This window comes from Notothenia rossii, assembly GCF_949606895.1.
Source record: "Notothenia rossii genome assembly, chromosome: 3".
Lineage (NCBI taxonomy): Eukaryota > Metazoa > Chordata > Actinopteri > Perciformes > Nototheniidae > Notothenia > Notothenia rossii.
In genome coordinates this window covers 23,383,133-23,402,320 of record NC_136901.1, presented here as the reverse complement: position 1 = coordinate 23,402,320, position 19,188 = coordinate 23,383,133, and the positions used below count along the sequence as shown (strand labels likewise).

The 19,188-nt window shown below is 41.5% G+C and overlaps 1 protein-coding gene across 8 annotated transcripts in view; it reads left to right on the top strand.

The window, feature by feature from the left end:
• The window catches only part of nrxn2b (neurexin 2b), a 667,491-nt gene that overhangs the window by 343,448 nt on the left and 304,855 nt on the right, over positions 1 to 19,188 (top strand). For 7 of the 8 annotated variants that reach the window (XM_079668270.1, XM_079668273.1, XM_079668275.1 and 4 more), the window contains 3 exons: positions 5,621 to 5,782; positions 12,396 to 12,834; positions 15,049 to 15,432. In XM_079668270.1, the coding sequence (XP_079524396.1) occupies positions 5,621 to 5,782; positions 12,396 to 12,834; positions 15,049 to 15,432 (985 nt within the window). Of the gene's footprint in view, positions 1 to 3,049; positions 4,636 to 5,620; positions 5,783 to 12,395; positions 12,835 to 15,048; positions 15,433 to 19,188 lie in introns of those variants that run through there. The other variant, XM_079668276.1, reaches the window with a different exon arrangement.

The following is a 19,188-nucleotide window of genomic DNA, read 5'->3' as shown; positions in this document are numbered from 1 at the left end:
TATGACACATCATGCCATTGGAATACAAATTGCTCTGTTCACCCAAATCAGGGATGTCCTTTCTCCCCTCTCAATTTTCTCTATTCTTTAAAAAAAAAAACCTCTCATTTCCATTAATTTCATCTGTGATTGGTCCCATCCTGTCCCTCTTCCACCTCCACACCTCCAGTATCCAGTGGTTGTGTCCCTGCATCTGATGTGCATGTGTCCATCTGTTAGAACGTCTTCCCATCAGCGTACTCACAGGAGAACTTGCTGCCCAAGCCCCAGCGCGTGTCAGTCTGTTGACCACGTGTCTATGGGATTTTATTTCTGTTGCTTTCTTTTCTTAACCTTTACATTGAAACCTCTCTTTTCCCATTTGTCTGGTGTCGTGGTGCCCTGCAATTACATTTCCTTCCCTTCTAATTTCCCATGTTGCTGCATCGTGCCAGATGGTTTACTTATTTTTTATTTACTAGTGGGTCTGTTTGTGTTGTGTTTAATGGAATACTCCTCCCATCCGCACATTATCCCTGTCATCTCCCCAGTTAAGTGCATGGCTTGTGTGTCACCCTGTTAGCCTGGATGGATTCATTTTGTTTCCTCTTAACCAAAACAAACCCTTGCCCATGAAATAACACATTCAGTCCAAAGTTGGACCTGGTTTGAGCAATCAAATTTCAGAGGACTTTTAAAGAATCCTCACCTACTTATCACTGACTAAATTGACTAAAAAAGTGTTACTAATCTACTGTTTGAATCAAACCTTTGTTGTAACTGTACTAACAACCATTTTTGTGTCTGACTTTCCCTTACTTACAAAAGTACTAACCGATTTTGTTCACCCTCCAACCCTAACTATTTTCGACACAGAACTAAAAACTCCCTCTCTTTCTCTCCCCCTCCCCTTGACAACTGTTGCCAAACAACACTTGCCTCAGGCCTCCCAACCCTCCCTCATTTACTAACCTAGATATGTAGCTTAGCTAAAACTACATATTCCATATTTAGCGTTGAAAGACAAACCCTCCTCATACAATAAATTACTCAAATACGCGTTGACAAGCTGCCAGACACCTACTGAAGTCCACTGCTGGATGAGAAGCTCCCTTTTCTCTTACTCTTTTGAACATCCTCCCCTCCTGCGGGTCTGGCTTTGACCTGAGCTAATGGGGGGGCAATGTGGTGCAAGGTGGTAATGTGTGATCTATTATGGTACATGTGAGCGTTCAACTGTGTAATCTAAATATAACACATTGTTTCTCCCTGCAAAATATCAAATGTAGTGCCAACAAGGGTAAGTGATACATTTTCAAGGAAAGCTTGCTCTTCTCTGCAAGAATTACAATGTTGAATAGATGAAGGTACTGATGGGTGTCTGTACCTGGACAGACTGTGCTGCATGACAAAAGTAGCTGACATAGAAACAAAAATCTCTTGCTAAAAATAAAAATGGGATGCTGGAAATCACGACTGCCTTTGGGAAATGAAGGTAGAACATTTTTGTATTCCTCAATGATGTGTGCACAAAGTGAGTCACACAAAGCTGAGAGTTGAAAGGGTAAAGCTTCATATACCGTAATGTGGGATGTGGAGAATTTCAGCTGCAAGACTTGCTTTGATCTTTCTCCTCAAACCCTCAATATCATCTGGGTTCATTGTGATGCTCTGCTTTATGGATAGCTGATGCACAGGACATGTTTTGCCTTCAGCTCCCTTTCCTTATGTTGTTTTAATATCCTATTAAGCACTAAAGTGGCAACCAGAATCCTGAAAATAAATAAAGACAATGGATGAGTTGGAAGATAGATGATAGTAGAGGATAGGTACTAGGAATTGTGTAAAATGATTTAACGGTGTTATTAACTTTTACGTGTGATATAAGTGTTGACAGTATTGTTCTAGTTGGAATCTTGTTGTTCTTTGATTATATGACAAAATAGGGGTCTTCTTGTCGCATCGTTCAGTTGCCAAGAGCCTGCAGTAATGGAGCCAGTTATGGTCAATGAGGCTGTAACACGCTCAGCTGATCACACAGTAGGACACTACATGTGAAGCCCCATTACAAAAGCTTTGTCATTCTGTCGGTAGTTGTAGGTTTATGAGGAATAAGCATAACATTGAAAGATGGGATACATTTATATCATAACAGAGTAATATTTCCAACACTGGGCTAAATTGGAATGCTTCCCATATGGTTTCATGGCTGTGTCAATCCCTTTACAGTTAATCTATCTGTACACAGCTCCAGACTGTTTCCTGGGATATCTGGGGCACACAGTTCAGCACAGATCAGCCAGCTATGTTTGGTTAATGTTTGTACTCGGCTAGAGAGGAAAACAAGGAATCCAACAGAAGCGCCAGTGGGATTTGTGTGCTATGTGTGTTGCCTTATTGAGATAGCTTATTTTCAGCGTTGCTTCTTAGTTGTTTGAATCAGGTGTTGGTGTAAGCTCGAACCAGGCCATATTCTCAGAATTTGCAGCAAAGGTTTTTATTGTTATATTCTCAAAGCTGTATGGCTTCCAGGCCAGCAGCATCATGGTTTTTCTAGCAGCAACCTGGGATATTATCGCCCTTGTCCTCCTCTGGCCAGTGATGCAAGTGCCTGTAATATTACTCAATGAGATGAGTGTGCATTCTGAATTAAACAAAGTCTAGCTAGCTCTTGTGAATAATCACAAAGTCACCTCAGAGAAAACCCTTGGATATTTGTTCTGCTTTTGTTTATTTTTGACTATCAATGCATGTTCTTATTTTGGAACATTCTGGGTTTTGTATTGCCATTTTCTGATTACACAATGAATCAATGACTGTAATATGATTTCCCCAGGGATTAAAACCAATTTAAGTGGTGGAACCGGGATGGTGGTGGAGATGGCAAGAGAAAGAACAATACAAATAAAAATGCTTACCTCAAATTTCCCCTTTTTAGTTGGGAATTGTTTAGGTGTCTGGCAGCTAGCCAATCATAGTCCTGCATGGCCCCAATGAAAAATCAACAATAGTTCACAAAATATTCCCCCAAATCCAAAAAGCTTTGCTTGGCCCTAAAACATGTTAAGCACTTAAGTCCACATTTTCATTTCAGAAGATCTACAGGTAATATGACCATTTTACATCCTATCTCCTTATACGAGAAGAGGTCATGCCCCCCCTCCCTTGTATCTTCTCCTTAGCTTCTTGACACAATAGGACACATTAAGTTGCCCTGCTGAAAGCCCAATCTGAGATCTTCAAAGACGACCCCGACACACCAGCACGTTCAACCGCGGACTCCTCATGCCATATACATCTGACATATACGATAGGTCTTTATCCCCAAGTAGAAACAGCAGACATAAAAATGAGTTGCCCTGTTAAGAAGGGAAGTACAAAAAAACGAAAACAAAACTGTCAGGAAAAAGAGAAGACACGCACTTAGCTGGGGCGCCTGATCTGTTGAGTGCAGTTGCTACGTTTTCTGTTCAGCCTAAGAGTGTTTGATAAACCTCATATTGAGGCTTTTTTCTTGTTTTTCTTCTCGGATAAATGCTATTTTTGTAGATTATTATTGGTTAAAATGTGTCTTTGCTCAAAGCCTGCTGCTCTTAAAAGGTGCTCATCAGAACTACAGTCAAGGAAAGCAGTATCTCTAGATATAACGTGCAAAATAAAATTCACTCTTCATGTATTCTTTAAGCCGCCATGGTCTGGTGTTGAATGCCAAACAGTTGCTTCACCTCATCATGTTAGGTCTTGTGTTAAATCAGTGCCAGAGTAGTCCCCACACATGCTGATGTAATTTAGGTTAGAACTCCTTTTGATAGTCATATTCCAGTAATACAAGGGTACCGAGACTCAATTTCAGAGACATCAAAATACCATTTGAGCGAAAGAACAAAAATCCAATCTCACGGAAAAGCCTGGAGGATCCTCAAAAATGTACCCTTTATACACCTCTATTATTAAATTATTAATTTTTTTATAGTAAGTCTTCTTAAGTTTCAATCCACACTATCTCCTGCCATCAGCTTGCGGCTGTGTGTTTGATTCCTCGCGGCACTTTTCGCTCTGTTAGTGATCAAGCATGTAGCATAATATGTAACCTTGTACAAAAGACAAGACTTCAGGCAATTAAACATTACAAAGGAGTTTATTTTTACTGGTAGTCCCTTAAAGCCCCTGTCACACTGTCCCGAAATTGACACCAGTTGGACACACGATAAAGGAAATGTTCAAATTCGGCTCTGATCGTAACAACATCGGGCCATTCGTGAGGGCATCTTAAGCCATCGTATGACCGCCGGTGGAGTTTCTCAGGCTCCGGCAGCAACTTCGTGAGCGGTGGCACCATCTTTGGCATGCCAACAAATTGCAGAAGGACCTTGCGAAGGTTCAGTTTCGTGTTGAATTTGTGTGTCCATTTTGCCCTTAGTAAGACACTCATGAGGGCATCTTGTCAAATCGTGTCATCTTCGTCTTTACTTCGTGTGATCATCGGTGCCATCGGGCATTTTTCGCCTCACGAAGACAATACGAAGGGAACAAGAATCTGCCCGATTGTCTTAGGAAGGCAACATGACTACGTGAAGCCCTCACAATGCCGTCGTATAGGCATCGTATTTATAGTACGATGACATCGACATTGCATTTATTGCACAACCAAATCATGTAAGCATATTATGTAAATAACCCAATTTGTGTTCTGTGGAACTGAATTACATTGTTTGTGTTACTTTCCTTGCAGTTGTATGTCTTTAATGTAATTTAGGTTAACTTCCTGTTTTATTTAGGTGCTTTTATTTTGAAGGCAAGTTTACGTTGTTGACAGGACGTTGTTGTTGCTATGGAAACAACATGACAGAGATAAGTAATATCTTCTAATCTACATATAAAAACGGAGAAAGTAAAGAATAAAGTGTATGTTTAAATGTTAGCATCCCCCGAAGAAGCACAAGCTCTTAAGTTGAGTCTGAAACATTCTAAATCATCAGTAACGTCTACGATCATATTTTCGTGTGTGGTTCGGGTGCCATCGTGTGGCCTTCTGTCGGCATCGTACTTACTTCGGCTGTTGCTTGGCTGTTGACCAAGTTCGGGGCCATTTTAGTGCGAAATTCACAATTCCATATTCGTTTGTCCATCTGGTGTCAATTTTGGGACAGTGTGGCAGGGACTTAACTGAAATGGGGTTCCGCAAAGGGGTTTTACTGAGAAGCTATATCAATCACAGGGAAAGCCCTGTTGATATTTTTTAAATGATGTTACCTATACGATCATGTTTTGTATACATGCTGCTATATATATTTTGCACTTAATCTAGTATAGGATTACATTAAAGTATACTCTTGTAAATTAAATAACAATTCATGATTACACAGTGGGCACAGCGCTCATTCATTTTTGTTCTCTTAGCAACTGCACTCTAGAGTGAAAGCCCCCAGTCTGAGTGGCACTAAGCAACAAACCAATCGCTTCCATTTAGGGGACGACCCCGCCTAGCACCAGTGTTTAATCCACTTTCTTCCTTGTTTTTCCTCCACATTCTTCTAAATTCTCTCCATTCTCATCATCCTGTATATCTATACATCTTGTCCTGCTCTCTATCTCTGCCTTTCTACCTCTCACTGTCTCTTTTGGGCCATGCCTATGTCAGGTGACCATCTCAGTGGATGGTATACTGACCACCACTGGTTACACCCAGGAAGATTACACCATGTTGGGTTCAGATGACTTCTTCTACATCGGAGGGAGCCCCAACACCGCCGACCTGCCCGGATCACCAGTCAGCAACAACTTCATGGGCTGCCTTAGAGATGTGAGTTGATCTGAATGAATCAGTTTGTGATTGTATACTGTATGTAACTGATCACACAGGCAACCATGCCCACACTGTTCTTTTACTTTCTCTCTGCCTCATGCTAGCAGGTTGCTTGCTGTTGAAAATTGTTGCAACTGCACCAGCCCACATTAAATTGTGATTACATCAGTTTGTGTCTTTACACTTTTGGTAATGAAAAATGAGATCATCAACACCAAAACGTTGCAGTGAGAACAAACAGCTTGTTTGGCCGTGCATCATCCTCACACATACTGAAACACATTGGTGTTGACTCTAACACCTGAGCATCATCATTCTGGGCAGACAGTATTTGAGCGTAGGACGTGTGAGACATCATGAATCCCTTTCAAGTGTTTGTTATTACTCCTCCAAACCACACTGCAGACCAAACAAATCCACAGGCATTGATTGCACACATCACAGTGGGATATCGGAAAATCACAAAGTTCCAGATTTATACTCATGGCATGGAAGAGTACACATAGTAATACACATTCGCAATGTAGAGGACAGTTGCTCTATAAACAACTTTATTTCTTCAGGTTTGAAAAAAAAGTGACTTATTTTCACCAGAGTATTAAATTATAATTTAACAAGCTGTCAAGAGGACCAATCACAGCTTAAAGTATTATGCCCTTGTAAATGTAATGACTTGTATAGAGGCGACGCAACATGGTGCCATCGCATATCCTCATAAAACCACGCTGATTGAATAAGTAATTACTTCTGCCATCACTTTTAATGGATCGCACAGTAATCGCCCTATCTCTAACTTAATTATGCCTGTAGAATTACATTTTCATTATTTGGGTTGCTATCAGAAGGATCCCTAGTGGGTCTTAAACTTCCCAAGGCGTTTAACTATCCTCTCCCATCAAGACAGGGCTGGATTTACAGTCAACCTACAGACGGGCAAAAGGGAGGGGGTTTCAACGGTAGGAAAACAGACTATAGTGAGTGCTCACAACAACAAATAGAGGTGAAAGTGAAGAGGGAAAATGAGTCAAGTGTTGGAAATGGAAAGTCGGAGCAGATGGTTGGAGAGAAGAGCATTTGAGTAGCTGTTGTCAGACTGAGTGATGAACCAATAAATAGCTAAGCGAGGGGGGATGCAAATAAGGAAGAACTAGCCGGAAGTACGCGTTTAAAAGAGGACATTGTCTTAGGATATAAAGTAATTTCGTTTATTAGCAACACTTTTAAATGGATTGCAGTCAAAGGTTATACGAATGGAATATTTTGAGGTGATTAAGATTTTATTGAGCTGGAAGGGAACATCTCTATAAAAAAGACATCAGACATATGACATTTATGCTTGACCTTGTGCCAAGGGCTGTGTGCTCCGGTCTGGGTCAGTACTGCAAAACATGGCAAACAAAGTTATTAAATCAAGTATGGAAATCTTAAAAATCTGGTTTCCTCAAACCTAGAGAGGCAGTTTGCTCTATAGATGTATACATTACTCAAATGTATTTGTTTACTGTTGATTTAAGTGCAGAGTATGTCCATGTGTGTGTATCCAACATGAACAGCCTTTACAGTGTTTGATCCACACCTCTCAAGCTGGAACTTCCCAGTTCATTTCCTGGTGTTTGTGTTTTATGGTTTTAACCTTTCAGCAGCGCTCAAGCTCTAATGGCTTTCCTACAAAGGTAACCACGTAGAAAGGCACTAAGAAAACCTGCAATGAGATTCACTGAGAGCACCAGGTAAAGTAGTACAGTAGTAGCTGAAAATAAAGTGAGTGTCTGGGGGTTAGGCGGCGGTGTGTTTCATCCTGTGCTAGTTCTGTGGCACAGCTCGGATTATCAGTGGTGTTATGGTCCCGGGCAGAGCTTTCATGCCGCCACCGTGGTCAAACGCCTTTGATACGCTTGGCCAGTGCCCTCCAGGCAGAAAAGGAAGCGCACAGCAAAGGAAGAGTAAAAAGGCACCAAAAGAGGCACTGAAGCCATATGAAGTTTTTTTTTTTACATACACTGTGTGTGTGTGTGTGTGTGTGTATGTGTATGTGTATGTGTATGTGTGTGTGTGTGTGTGTGTGTGTGTGTGTGTGTGTGTGTGTGTGTGTGTGTGTGTGTGTGTGTGTGTGTGTGTGTGTGTGTGTGTGTGTGTGTGTGTGTGTGTGTGTGTGTGTGTGTGTGTGTGTGTGTGTGTGTGTGTGTGTGTGTGTGTGTGTGTGTGTGTGCGTGCGTGCGTGCGTGCGTGCGTGCGTGTGTGTGAACGTTCAAAGTCACCCACATGCTATGATCATACCCAGTGTGATGTATGTGTGTGTTTGCCGGGCTCACAGTTAGAGTGCTGTGGTGTGAAATCAGGTTTCTTTACTCCTCAGCCCCCAAGCCTTGATTCCTCTCTTCTTATGTACATGGCCATCTGTCTCTCCACCGCAACCTCCGCCTCTTTATCTCTCAACCAGACAGTGACCTTGCTATCGCCCATTTCACACATCTCCCTCCCATCTCTCTCTCAGTCCCCCTCCCCTCCTCCCATGTCTCTCAGCACCTCTCTCCACCTCTCTCTTCCTCTCATCTTCCCTTTCTCTGGGGCACTTTTGTGTAATTAAGGCCACAGTAGTGATGTTGGCACGCCATCTTTGCCATCCTGACGGCCAAATTAAAAATTGATTTCTTCGACTGACTCCATGCCCTGGGTGAATGCTCTGGCCCTCCTCTCTCTTCCACTTTCTCCCCTGCTCTATCTCTTCGTATTCTGGTCTCACCTTTTTTGCACGATAAAATCTTCTAGTGTTGTCCATTGCCCCATCTCACACCCCACCTACCACGATTAAACCATCATTTGGGACTAGATAGTCTGAAGTGGGCTGCTGCAAAGCCTTTTCCAGCTGGGCTTCCTTATCACTAAGGGACAAGCAATGCATGCAACCAATAGTCATGCTATGACTGCCAGTAAATGCCCATTAACTGAATATAAATATAGAAGCAGGCTCAAACTATGCATGTTGGCTCATCGAACATTCACAACCTAAGCAGTGTTAGGTTTGCAAAGTTTCACAAATCAATGGAGTCACCCATGAGGCAGGCTGTGGCCCGTGTCAGAGCTGCTCACACTCTGACTTGTTTAAGATCACTGAAGTCAATCCAAGTCAAAAACACCTTGTGGCTCTCTTACCCGAGTCAATAATTCAGAAGAAGGGAGGTTACAAAAACCCTGTTGCTGGACATTATTATAGCTGCTCAATATTTCAAAGTTTGTGAGACCTTTGACAGTGGTCTTTTAATCAGTGGACAAAGCTGGCCAGTTTCATTGCAGCAGGCAATATGGCTTATTATATAAGATGTCCATACCTGCTTTCCCAATTCTAAAGAGCGCATATTTCTAGTATCTGTTTAAAGCCAGACACCCTGAAATATTTGACGATATGAAAGAAAGGCATTGAGTATAGGTGCTGAGTCAGCAGATGCATTCATACATTCATACATAATCTGAGGTCTTTGCATTCTATCTTATTTGATACAGCGTTCAGATTGTGCCATGTGTGTCTCACACACTTTGTTTATCCCATGCATCACTCTGCCCCTCTGTTACCCTCATCTTTCTCTCATTTGTCATTCACCACCATCTTCCTCTTGTCCCTCTGCTGTAAACCCCTCCCTTGTATTCTCATGTACTTTCTGCAGTCTGATCTTGCTTGTTGTTTCCCTTGCCTACACCTATGCTTTTTCACATACTATCAATAGCCGATAATAGCATAAGTTACAGAAAGCTAATTCCTTATAGCTCAGATTTGTGTCACCCTGTACAAAATCCTTCCGACATTAGTCGTCTTGACAGCACCGACATATCAAAAGCAGGAAGGTGATCTCATCTCTGCCTAATCATGTACTTTGAGCACATTCACGACTAAAAGACCACATCCCAGAGGAGTGCATTGTTTGCTGTTATTTGGTATGTCAATGATGTCATATCATGCTATTACATTTAGCTTGATTATGTTCTCAGTTGACCTTTTTAGGTTAGTAACATGTAGTGAGGGTAATGCTAAGGGAAAGCTAATGTTGTTTGTAACATTGACAAACCTATTATCGCAAAATTAGAATCTTTTACTATTAATTTACAATTGCAGTTTTGATGAGAGGTCAGAGTCAACAAGATTAACGATCTTCTGGAAACACAAATACCACAGCAAATATAATGTTAGTTTGTTTTTAATATCTTAAATAATAATATATGGGCATTTTGACATAATGAAGAATTGAGCCCTTGTGGACTGATTTCCATACTTAAATGAAATGTCCTTATTGAGATCAACATGCATTGCTCCCTCTGTGTACAAATACAGTATGTATGTTTGATGTGGTTGTGAATACTGGGAACAAGTTATACACCTTAACCCCGCTATATATAACATATAAATTATTAATCGTGGCAACCTAACACTAGATTAGATTTAGGTTGAAGTATAAAATTAGTCATTAGAGCCACATTGTAGATATAACAGGCCTGAACATCATCTGCTGTATAATGTTGCCAGCTTTATGTCCTGCTTCTTTTCCTTACATGCTGTATGATATGTCCTAACCCTAACCCAGGCTGTCTATTCTGAATAAACAGAGCAGCATGGATAAACTAAAATAAATAACTCAAAATGAATATAATTTGTTTCCCTTCTGCCACTGCATTTTCTCTCTTTCACCTACCCATCTCTTTTTCTAACAACATAAGCCAGGAGAGCTCACGCCTTATTAGCTGTCAGTTGTAGCGTTATTCAGACTAATTACCAGGACTAATCTCCACTAATGGCAATATTATGAGGTGTACAGTACATGTGGCAGCGTGGCCAAAGAAGGAGATAACCAAAGAAGGCTTACATTCAGGAATAACCCAGCACATTATGTGTTGCTGTGGTTCATCCTGTGCCTGAGTGTAGGAGTAGTGTTTATGAAGATGTTGAGAGAAAGTGTGTGCACGCATGGAAAAAATAGGTCAGATTTGAGGGTGTTTGGATGAAAGACAATGAGGACTGACAGCAGCAGTCTGGTAAAATTAGATAGTCAAAACCCAAGAGTGAACCACATTGCACGAGACAAGTCTTGAGTGTGCAAATATGATATTGGGCTAATGCAAATCAAAGCCAATGGAGACTTAATACACATGGTTGAACAGAGGTTTACACTACTGATCAAACTAGCTATGATATATAGCTATCTATTGTTCACACCACAAGTGTTGCCCAATTTCACTATTGACATATAATGTTGATAAAACATTTTGAAACGTCAAATATGTAGATGTGTCATTGTCTACCATGAGGAATAGATGTAAATGGCTATGCTGAAGATAATAAATCGATGAAACACTGTATGGTATGCATTTCAAAGAGTGAGTGATTATATCAGTTCACAGTTTGTAGTTAGTGGGCAAAAGCATCGAACACCACTGACATGGCTAAAGGACAAGTGTTAACACAATGAGCAGTTGGCCCTCCTGTCTTTACTCTGACAATTGCCAGAACATGCCTGCTGCCGGGATCATACCTGATGCTTTACAGCAGCAGGACGATTTCCTTAACCTCGTAGCTGCGACAACAACACAAAACAAAAAAGGAGAAAAATAGTGCCTTCTCTACATTCCCTTTACCTGTCAGGGAGAATTTGTGGGGGTGAGAGGAAGCGTGAAGAGCCCTCAAATCATGGGGGGAAACTCACACTGAAAAATACAAAGACCTCAACTGCTTCACACTATTACCTTGAGGACGGCCTTGCAAATAGCTGTCTACAGAGTGTTCAACAAATAAAAGGAGAACTGAAACAATGAAGACAAGGATAATTTACTTTGCCGCTAGCACTTAATCCATTATGAATATAGTGAGACATAAAAACAGCCTTTGAGCTGAAACAATAGAGCCGCATTTCATCAAAGGCATTTGGAGACATTTACATTAAGGCCGCAGGCAACATTTATTTCTCCATGCGTCTCACTTTACCCTGGAGCCATTTAAGTTACATCCATTGACTGTGCTTATACACATACTGATATGAGCTGCTCTTATTGTACCAAAACAAATAGTTTGTGTGCTTTACGGATTTGAACGGGAGCTTATAAAGTGGGCTTCAGAGCTTGATGCACAAACACACACACGGATGTCAGTAGCATCAATGGAAGCATGCCCCGGGCAACTCATTGGCACTAAGTGGTTGTGCACCGTTTTGAAATCATTCAAAGTGTAAAAGGATTGCACATAACATCAGTTATCTTAACACTGTCTTTAGGATCTGTATTTATTCAGAGATAGTTAAACTGTGTTTGTATCATGTTGTGTGCTTATCTCCAAATATTCAAGAAAAAGTAATGTTCAACACTCACATCTTTAATTTCACGCTGCTGACAAGATTTCCCAGCAGCCACTATTATGACACTTGAAATTAATTTGGGCAATTAGGGTACATCTGTGGGATCTCAGGATTATGGAAGCAATGTTCACTGTTGCATCTGCATTTTTTTGAGTCCATTTTTAAATAATTATCCAATTCTAGATTCCTATTTGAAGCCACAGAAACTTGTAACTACACATTTGTTATACAGCATTCTAAACTGGTAAGCACTTGCTCTCCTCTCTGCTCTCCAGGTGGTGTACAAAAACAATGACTTCAAGCTGGAGCTGTCACGGCTGGCCATCGATCGAGACCCTAAAATCAGCCTTAATGGCGACTTGGTGTTTCGCTGTGAGGACGTGGCCGCCCTGGACCCCGTCACCTTTGAGACCCCCGAGTCCTTCATCTCCCTGCCGAAATGGAACGCCAAAAAGATGGGATCTATCTCCTTCGATTTCCGCACTACGGAGCCCAGCGGGCTCTTGCTGTTCAGCCACGGCCGTCCTCAGGGTCCCAAAGAGCAGAAGCCTGGTCGGGAGCTGAAGACTGATTACTTCGCCATGGAGCTGCTGGAGGGGTATTTGTACCTGCTGATCGATATGGGCTCTGGAGAAACAAAGCTGAGGGCCAGCAACAAGAAGGTTAATGACGGAGAGTGGTGCCATGTGGATTTCCAGAGGGAAGGGAGGAAAGGTGAGGGGTGGTTTAAACTTGTCATGTTCAAACTGACAACTGATCTTACATTTTGCTGTGCATGTGCAAACTTTAAATGCAACTTTTTTAACTGAGTTAACATTTATCAATCACATTTTATAGCCAATCCATTTCTTATTATTCACATCAAGAAGTATTTTCGTGTCAGACAGATATTTGTCACCCAACATTATTTATCAAATACAATAATAAACTTGTTTTGAATTTTAAAAAAAACACCTTAAGGTGCTGTTTGCTACAGTCAAACAGCACCTTAAGGTGTTTTTTTTTTTTTTAAATGAAGGTGATGTGATCATCCTTCATGAGAACTATGCTGGTTAAACAAAGATAAAATACAAATAAAATTCACTCATTTACCAATCTTCTGCTATTTGGTCATTATGTTTATTGTTTATATAATTGAATAGAATTAGGAGTGATGAAACTCTCTTTAATGGTGGTCACACATGCAGAGCACACAGCACACACAGCCTCTGCATTTAAAGTGGACCTATCATGCTATATTTGAATAATATAGTGTAGGACCATACCTATATAAGGCATATTTATACTTTTTATTTTTCAAAATACCAAACAGATCATGCATTTTAGCCATTCCTCATTTCGCTCAATTTAACACTGTCTTTGCATGGGCTGATTCTGTGAGAACAGCACCATCTACAGGCCTGGCATATATACTACAGCTGTGACGTCACAGAAGTGTTCAATCTGGATCAGTCTATATCAGATCCGTTGCAGCCCCTTTTTAAGAGATTTGGGTATGGAGGAAAATAGAGAGGGTTGTGTTTTCTGACACTTGGTGAGTTCCCTGGAACACCGGGGACACATATTCATGTATAAAAGATGTACAAAAGTGCATTTTGCATGATAGGTCACCTTTAACCTATCCTAGTACCAGGAGTCTAGTACTAGGAGCAGTGGGCAGCTATTGTACTGCGCCCGGGGAGCAATGGGAGTGGGGGGGAAGGGGTTTTTCCAGTGCCTTGCTCAAGGGCACCACAGCAGGGCAGGAGGTGAACTGGGACCTCTCCAAATAGCAGTCCACACTCTATATTTAGGTCTGTTCGGGGACATGAACCGGCGACCCTACGGCTCCCAGTTCAAGCCCCTACTGACTGAGCCACTGCCGTACCTGTTACATCAAACAACGTTTTGTTGTCATTTTATTGTACATCAATACAATACATGTATATAATTCCTCACCCACATTCCCAACGGAAATTGGCTTTAGTTGAAACCTTACAATTACGGCTAAATATATATACATGTTCCTAGGTTCTCTACTGTACAAAAAACAAAAATGTGCATAGATAATTGGCTAGTCAAAATCCGTCTAGTTTTCCATACCATACCAAACTAATGCTACATATATTGGTACTTGTTAATATAGGTTTATTTACGTGCAGAGAGACTTGTAATCAGATGTCTCTGAGTGCATGTGGGTGCAAACACCGACATCTGAATGCTTGAGTGTCTGCTGTCTGATGAATGACCTGTAGGTGGGCAAGCACCTAGGACATTATATGTCCCCCTAATGGCGTCTTATAATGAGGAACGGTGTTGTGAACGAGTGTGTGTGTGTGTGTGTGTATGTGCGCGCATGCTTGTGATGATCTCACTGCTGCTCCTGCTGTAATTGGCTTTTAATAGAAAATTAAGACGGAGTCGTTAATCACAGAAAGATAGAGGGCCTTTTGTTTCACCCACTCTCTGCTGCATTTTGCTTCCCTTCTCCTCCATTTAGCCTATTACAGACATGCATGTTACACACACACACACACGCACACACACACGCACACACACACACACACACACACACACACACGCACACGCACACGCACACGCACACGCACACACACACACTCGGCTGTCTTCCATTCTGTCTGTATGTCCTTCTCTCTGTGCCCCGAAATGATCCATTTACTGCTCCTCTCACAAAACCATTCACTCACCTGCTCACTAACTCAGCCACTTGACCTCCCACCCACCCACTCACCTATCCAGACCAAACACTAATTCAGTGTTTTGCACTAATTAAAGCACACTTTCAGTTTGCTCAAAAAACATGCAGATATACACCACTTCTCTTGACTAAACTAAATAACTATGGTTAGACTGACACATCTATGTGCCTGTAAATCCGAACGCGTTCAATATTTCATAGATTACTTACTTTTTGTTTCTGTCCTTTAGGCTCCATCTCAGTCAACAGCCGCAGCATGCCCTTCAGCTCCCCAGAGGGCAGTGAAATCCTGGACCTGGACAGTGAAATGTACCTGGGTGGCCTGCCCGAGTCAAAGTCGGACCTCATTCTGCCGCCAGAGGTCTGGACGGCGCTGCTTAACTATGGCTACGTAGGCTGCGTGCGCGACCTCTTCATCGATGGAAAGAGCCGCGATGTTCGCCGTCTGGCTGAGATCCAGAGCGCGTTTGGGGTCAGCAGTTTCTGCACCCGGGAACTGCAGAAGAGGTGCAGCAGCGCCCCCTGTGGCAACACAGGCCTGTGCAAAGAGGGCTGGAACCGCTACATCTGTGACTGCATCGGCACCGGATACCTCGGTACCAACTGTGAGATAGGTAAGAGGGGACAAGGGAAGGAATTGGTGTCTCTACACACATTTTCAGCTCTAGAATTCATCATAAGCTTGCATCTAGTTAGTGAAATAGCAAAATTGTGGTATACACAATTAAAAAAAGAAAGGCCATTGTATCGTCCCAAGCGTGACAAACATACAAACACCGTTCCTTCGATGACGCAACATAACTTCTCATAATCAGCATACACTGCAGATGGTCAAACAATGAAACTGTATAGTTGTTAATGTTGTACAATGTTTACAATGTTATGTCGTAAACTCCATCCAATAAAACCAGGCAACACGTTTAGGATGAGCATTTCGATGATGCGCTGCTGTGCATTTCTCATAAACCAAGCAGCTGCTTTATAGTAATAGTAAGAGCTCCGCAGGGAAGTGTGTGTGCACCAAATGCCACCCAGGGCTGGGTGGTGGGGCGGGTGGACGGAGGCCTCGAGTGATGAGGCTGGCAGCAGTGTGACAGAGCAGCCAGGCCTACCGCCACCATCTGTGTCACTCACCCAAACACAGGTGGTGCTTACGCCTCAGTTAGGGCAGCTTACCTAGTTAAACCGCACTACGTAGGTCTTATTCATTCCAATTAGCTGCAGGCGCCTCACTTCATGGTTTGTCTCTGCATGTCCGTGGGGGGGACTGAGCCATGACTGTATGGCATTTTGAGGGACCAGGAGGGTAATGAGGAAAGGAGAGATTGGACTCAAATCAGGACAGTGGAGGTAGAGGAGGAAATGTCTTTATTCTGAAGGGTGATATTTTAACAGTTTTGTATTTGGCCGCTCAGGTGACAGGTGTAGTTTTAGTGGCCCTCTTTTGCCATCTACTGGAGCTTCGTGTTACTGCATGGATGTGTCGCAGGGCACTTTTCTAATAACCAGTTGCATATTTCTCTGTGTCAATAGACTCAGTGCTTATATTCACAGAGTGTAAGGACAATCCATACTATTGATTAGATGAATAAACCCACGGGATATTACATGATGCCTTTAAGCCCACTCAATTAAAAATAATCAATGCTGTTTAAGCTGGTTTTAGGATGATAATTAATATTGTTTTGTGCACTGATAATTATTTTTTATTGATTACTTTATTTTGTATTGAATCCTGTCATATTTATTACATTATATTTGCAAATGAAATGTCTTTTCACACATAGTTGTACATCTTACATTTCACTGAACCTCACATACACCCTCAATATAAAGTAAAAAAAATGAGGTTAGGTCCTACAAAACACAAGGACATGTTTTTCAACAGGCAGTACACACAGGCAGTCAGTCGGTACAGTAGTGTAGCTGGTAACTGAGCACTTCTGACATTTCTTGCCTTTTCAACTTGTTCTAATTTGAGTGGAATAGACTGAGGTACCAAGCCACCTCAAAACCCACATCTACCCTGTTGCCAGCAAAGGCACCAGTTTTTATGAAGTCAGTCGAAGGGTTTTTTCTGTAATTTTTTTGTACCTACATTTTTCTAAAACCTGGATGTGTCATTTACCCTGTGACTCATGTTATGGTGACGCATGTCAACCTACGCTGCAGAATAAGAGCAGTACTCAGAGAACTGTCACTCTACACAGCAGTCTATTTATGGCATGGCTGATTTTAGAGAGAGTAGGCACATTTCCTGGTGTTAATAAGAATTTCTCCTGAACCAGCGTAATGTAAGCGTTTTTTTTAGGCTTGGGGAGTGAATGATGTTGGAGTCATTATAAATATTTTTTGCGTTTCTTTTTTCCATTATAATGAATGTTTTCATTTGGTGCTTTGGGTTGTAGATTTGTCATTCTGTGAAAATGAATTAGGTTGGTATGAACTCCTGGGCATATTGTGTGAACACAAAACAAATGAAGAAACAATCATATTTAATATCGACTTGATATGTCAAGCAACATAGGTGCAATTCCAAAAACACAAAGAGAGACAAATGTCTCATTGTGTACATGATGTCACCAAACATCCTTTGAATTAAATATTACTTCTGCTTATTTTTTTATAATAATAATAATAATACATGTGATTTGTATAGCGCTTTTCCTGGTCCTGCTTTTAAGCGCCTATAAGGCGGACACATATTAACAACATCTTTACTGTTTGATGAAGTAAGACAACTATAAATCAGTTTGTTCTAATTGTAGTTTTAAATACATCCGATGGAGATATTTTACAAAAATGAAACTCTATGCCTATGTCCTGCCTTCTGCAATACTTTTTTCTTTCTAAGATAAGATAAGATGAACCTTTATTAATCCCAGAGGGGAAATTCCGTTGTACAAAGCAACAACAGGGTAAGCGTGAAAAAACAGGACAGCAAAGATTCACACAGATTAATAAAATAAAAAAAAATAAAAATCAAGAAAAAAAATTAAAATGATAATAATAATAAAAGACTATGAAATAGGAGATGAGTAAAAATAAGAGTAAAATAACTGTCAGCATATACAGGACTGTCTCAGAAAATTAGAATATTGTGATAAAGTTCTTTATTTTCTGTAATGCAATTAAAAAAACAAAAATGTCATACATTCTGGATTCATTACAAATCAACTGAAATATTGCAAGCCTTTTATTATTTTAATATTGCTGATTATGGCATACAGCTTAAGAAAACTCAAATATCCTATCTCTAAATATTAGAATATCATGAAAAAGTATACTAGTAGGGTGTTCAACGAATCACTTGAATCGTCTAATTAACTCGAAACACCTGCAAGGGTTTCCTGAGCCTTGAAAAACACTCAGCTTGGTTCAGTAAACTAAATCACAAGTATGGGGAAGACTGCTGATCTGACTGCTGTCCAGAGGACCGTCATTGACACCCTCCATCAGGAGGGTAAGACACAAAAAGAAATTTCTCAAAGAGCAAGCTGTTCACAGAGTGCAGTTTCAAAGCACATCCACAAAAAGTCTGTTGGAAGGGGGAAATGTGGCAGGAAACGCTGCACAACCAAGAGAGATGACCGCAGCCTTAACAGCATTGTGAAGAAGAGTCGCTTCCAGAATTTGGGGGAGCTTCAAAGACAGTGGACTGAAGCTGGAGTCCAGGTATCAAAAGTCACTGTTCACAGACGTGTCCGGGAAATGGGCTACAATAGCCGTATTCCCATGGTCAAGCCACTTCTGAACTCAAGACAACGGAAGAGGCGTCTGACTTGGGCTAAGGAAAAGAAGCACTGGACAGTTGCACAGTGGTCCAAAGTCCTCTTTTCAGACGAAAGCAAGTTTTGTATTTCATTTGGAAGTCAAGGCGCCAGAGTCTGGAGAAAGGCTGGAGAGGAGCAAAATCCAAGTTGCTTGAAATCCAGTGTGAAGTTCCCACAGTCAGCGATGGTTTGGGGAGCCATGTCAGCTGCTGGTGTTGGTCCACTGTGTTTCATCAAGCCCAGAGTAAATGCAGCTGTGTACCAAGAGATTTTAGAGCACTACATGCTTCCGTCTGCTGAAAAGCTCTATGGAGATGAGGAATTCATTTTCCAGCATGATCTGGCACCTGCCCACAGTGCCAAAACCACCAGTAACTGGTGTACTGACCATGGCATTACTGTCCTCGATTGGCCTGCAAATTCCCCTGACCTGAACCCCATAGAGAATATGTGGGGTATTGTGAAGAAGAAGCTGAAAGACACCAGACCCAACAATGCTAATGAGCTAAAGGCCGCTATTGAAGCATCCTGGGCATCCATAACACCTCAGCAATGCCACAGGCTGATTGCCTCCATGCCACGCCGCATTGATGCAGT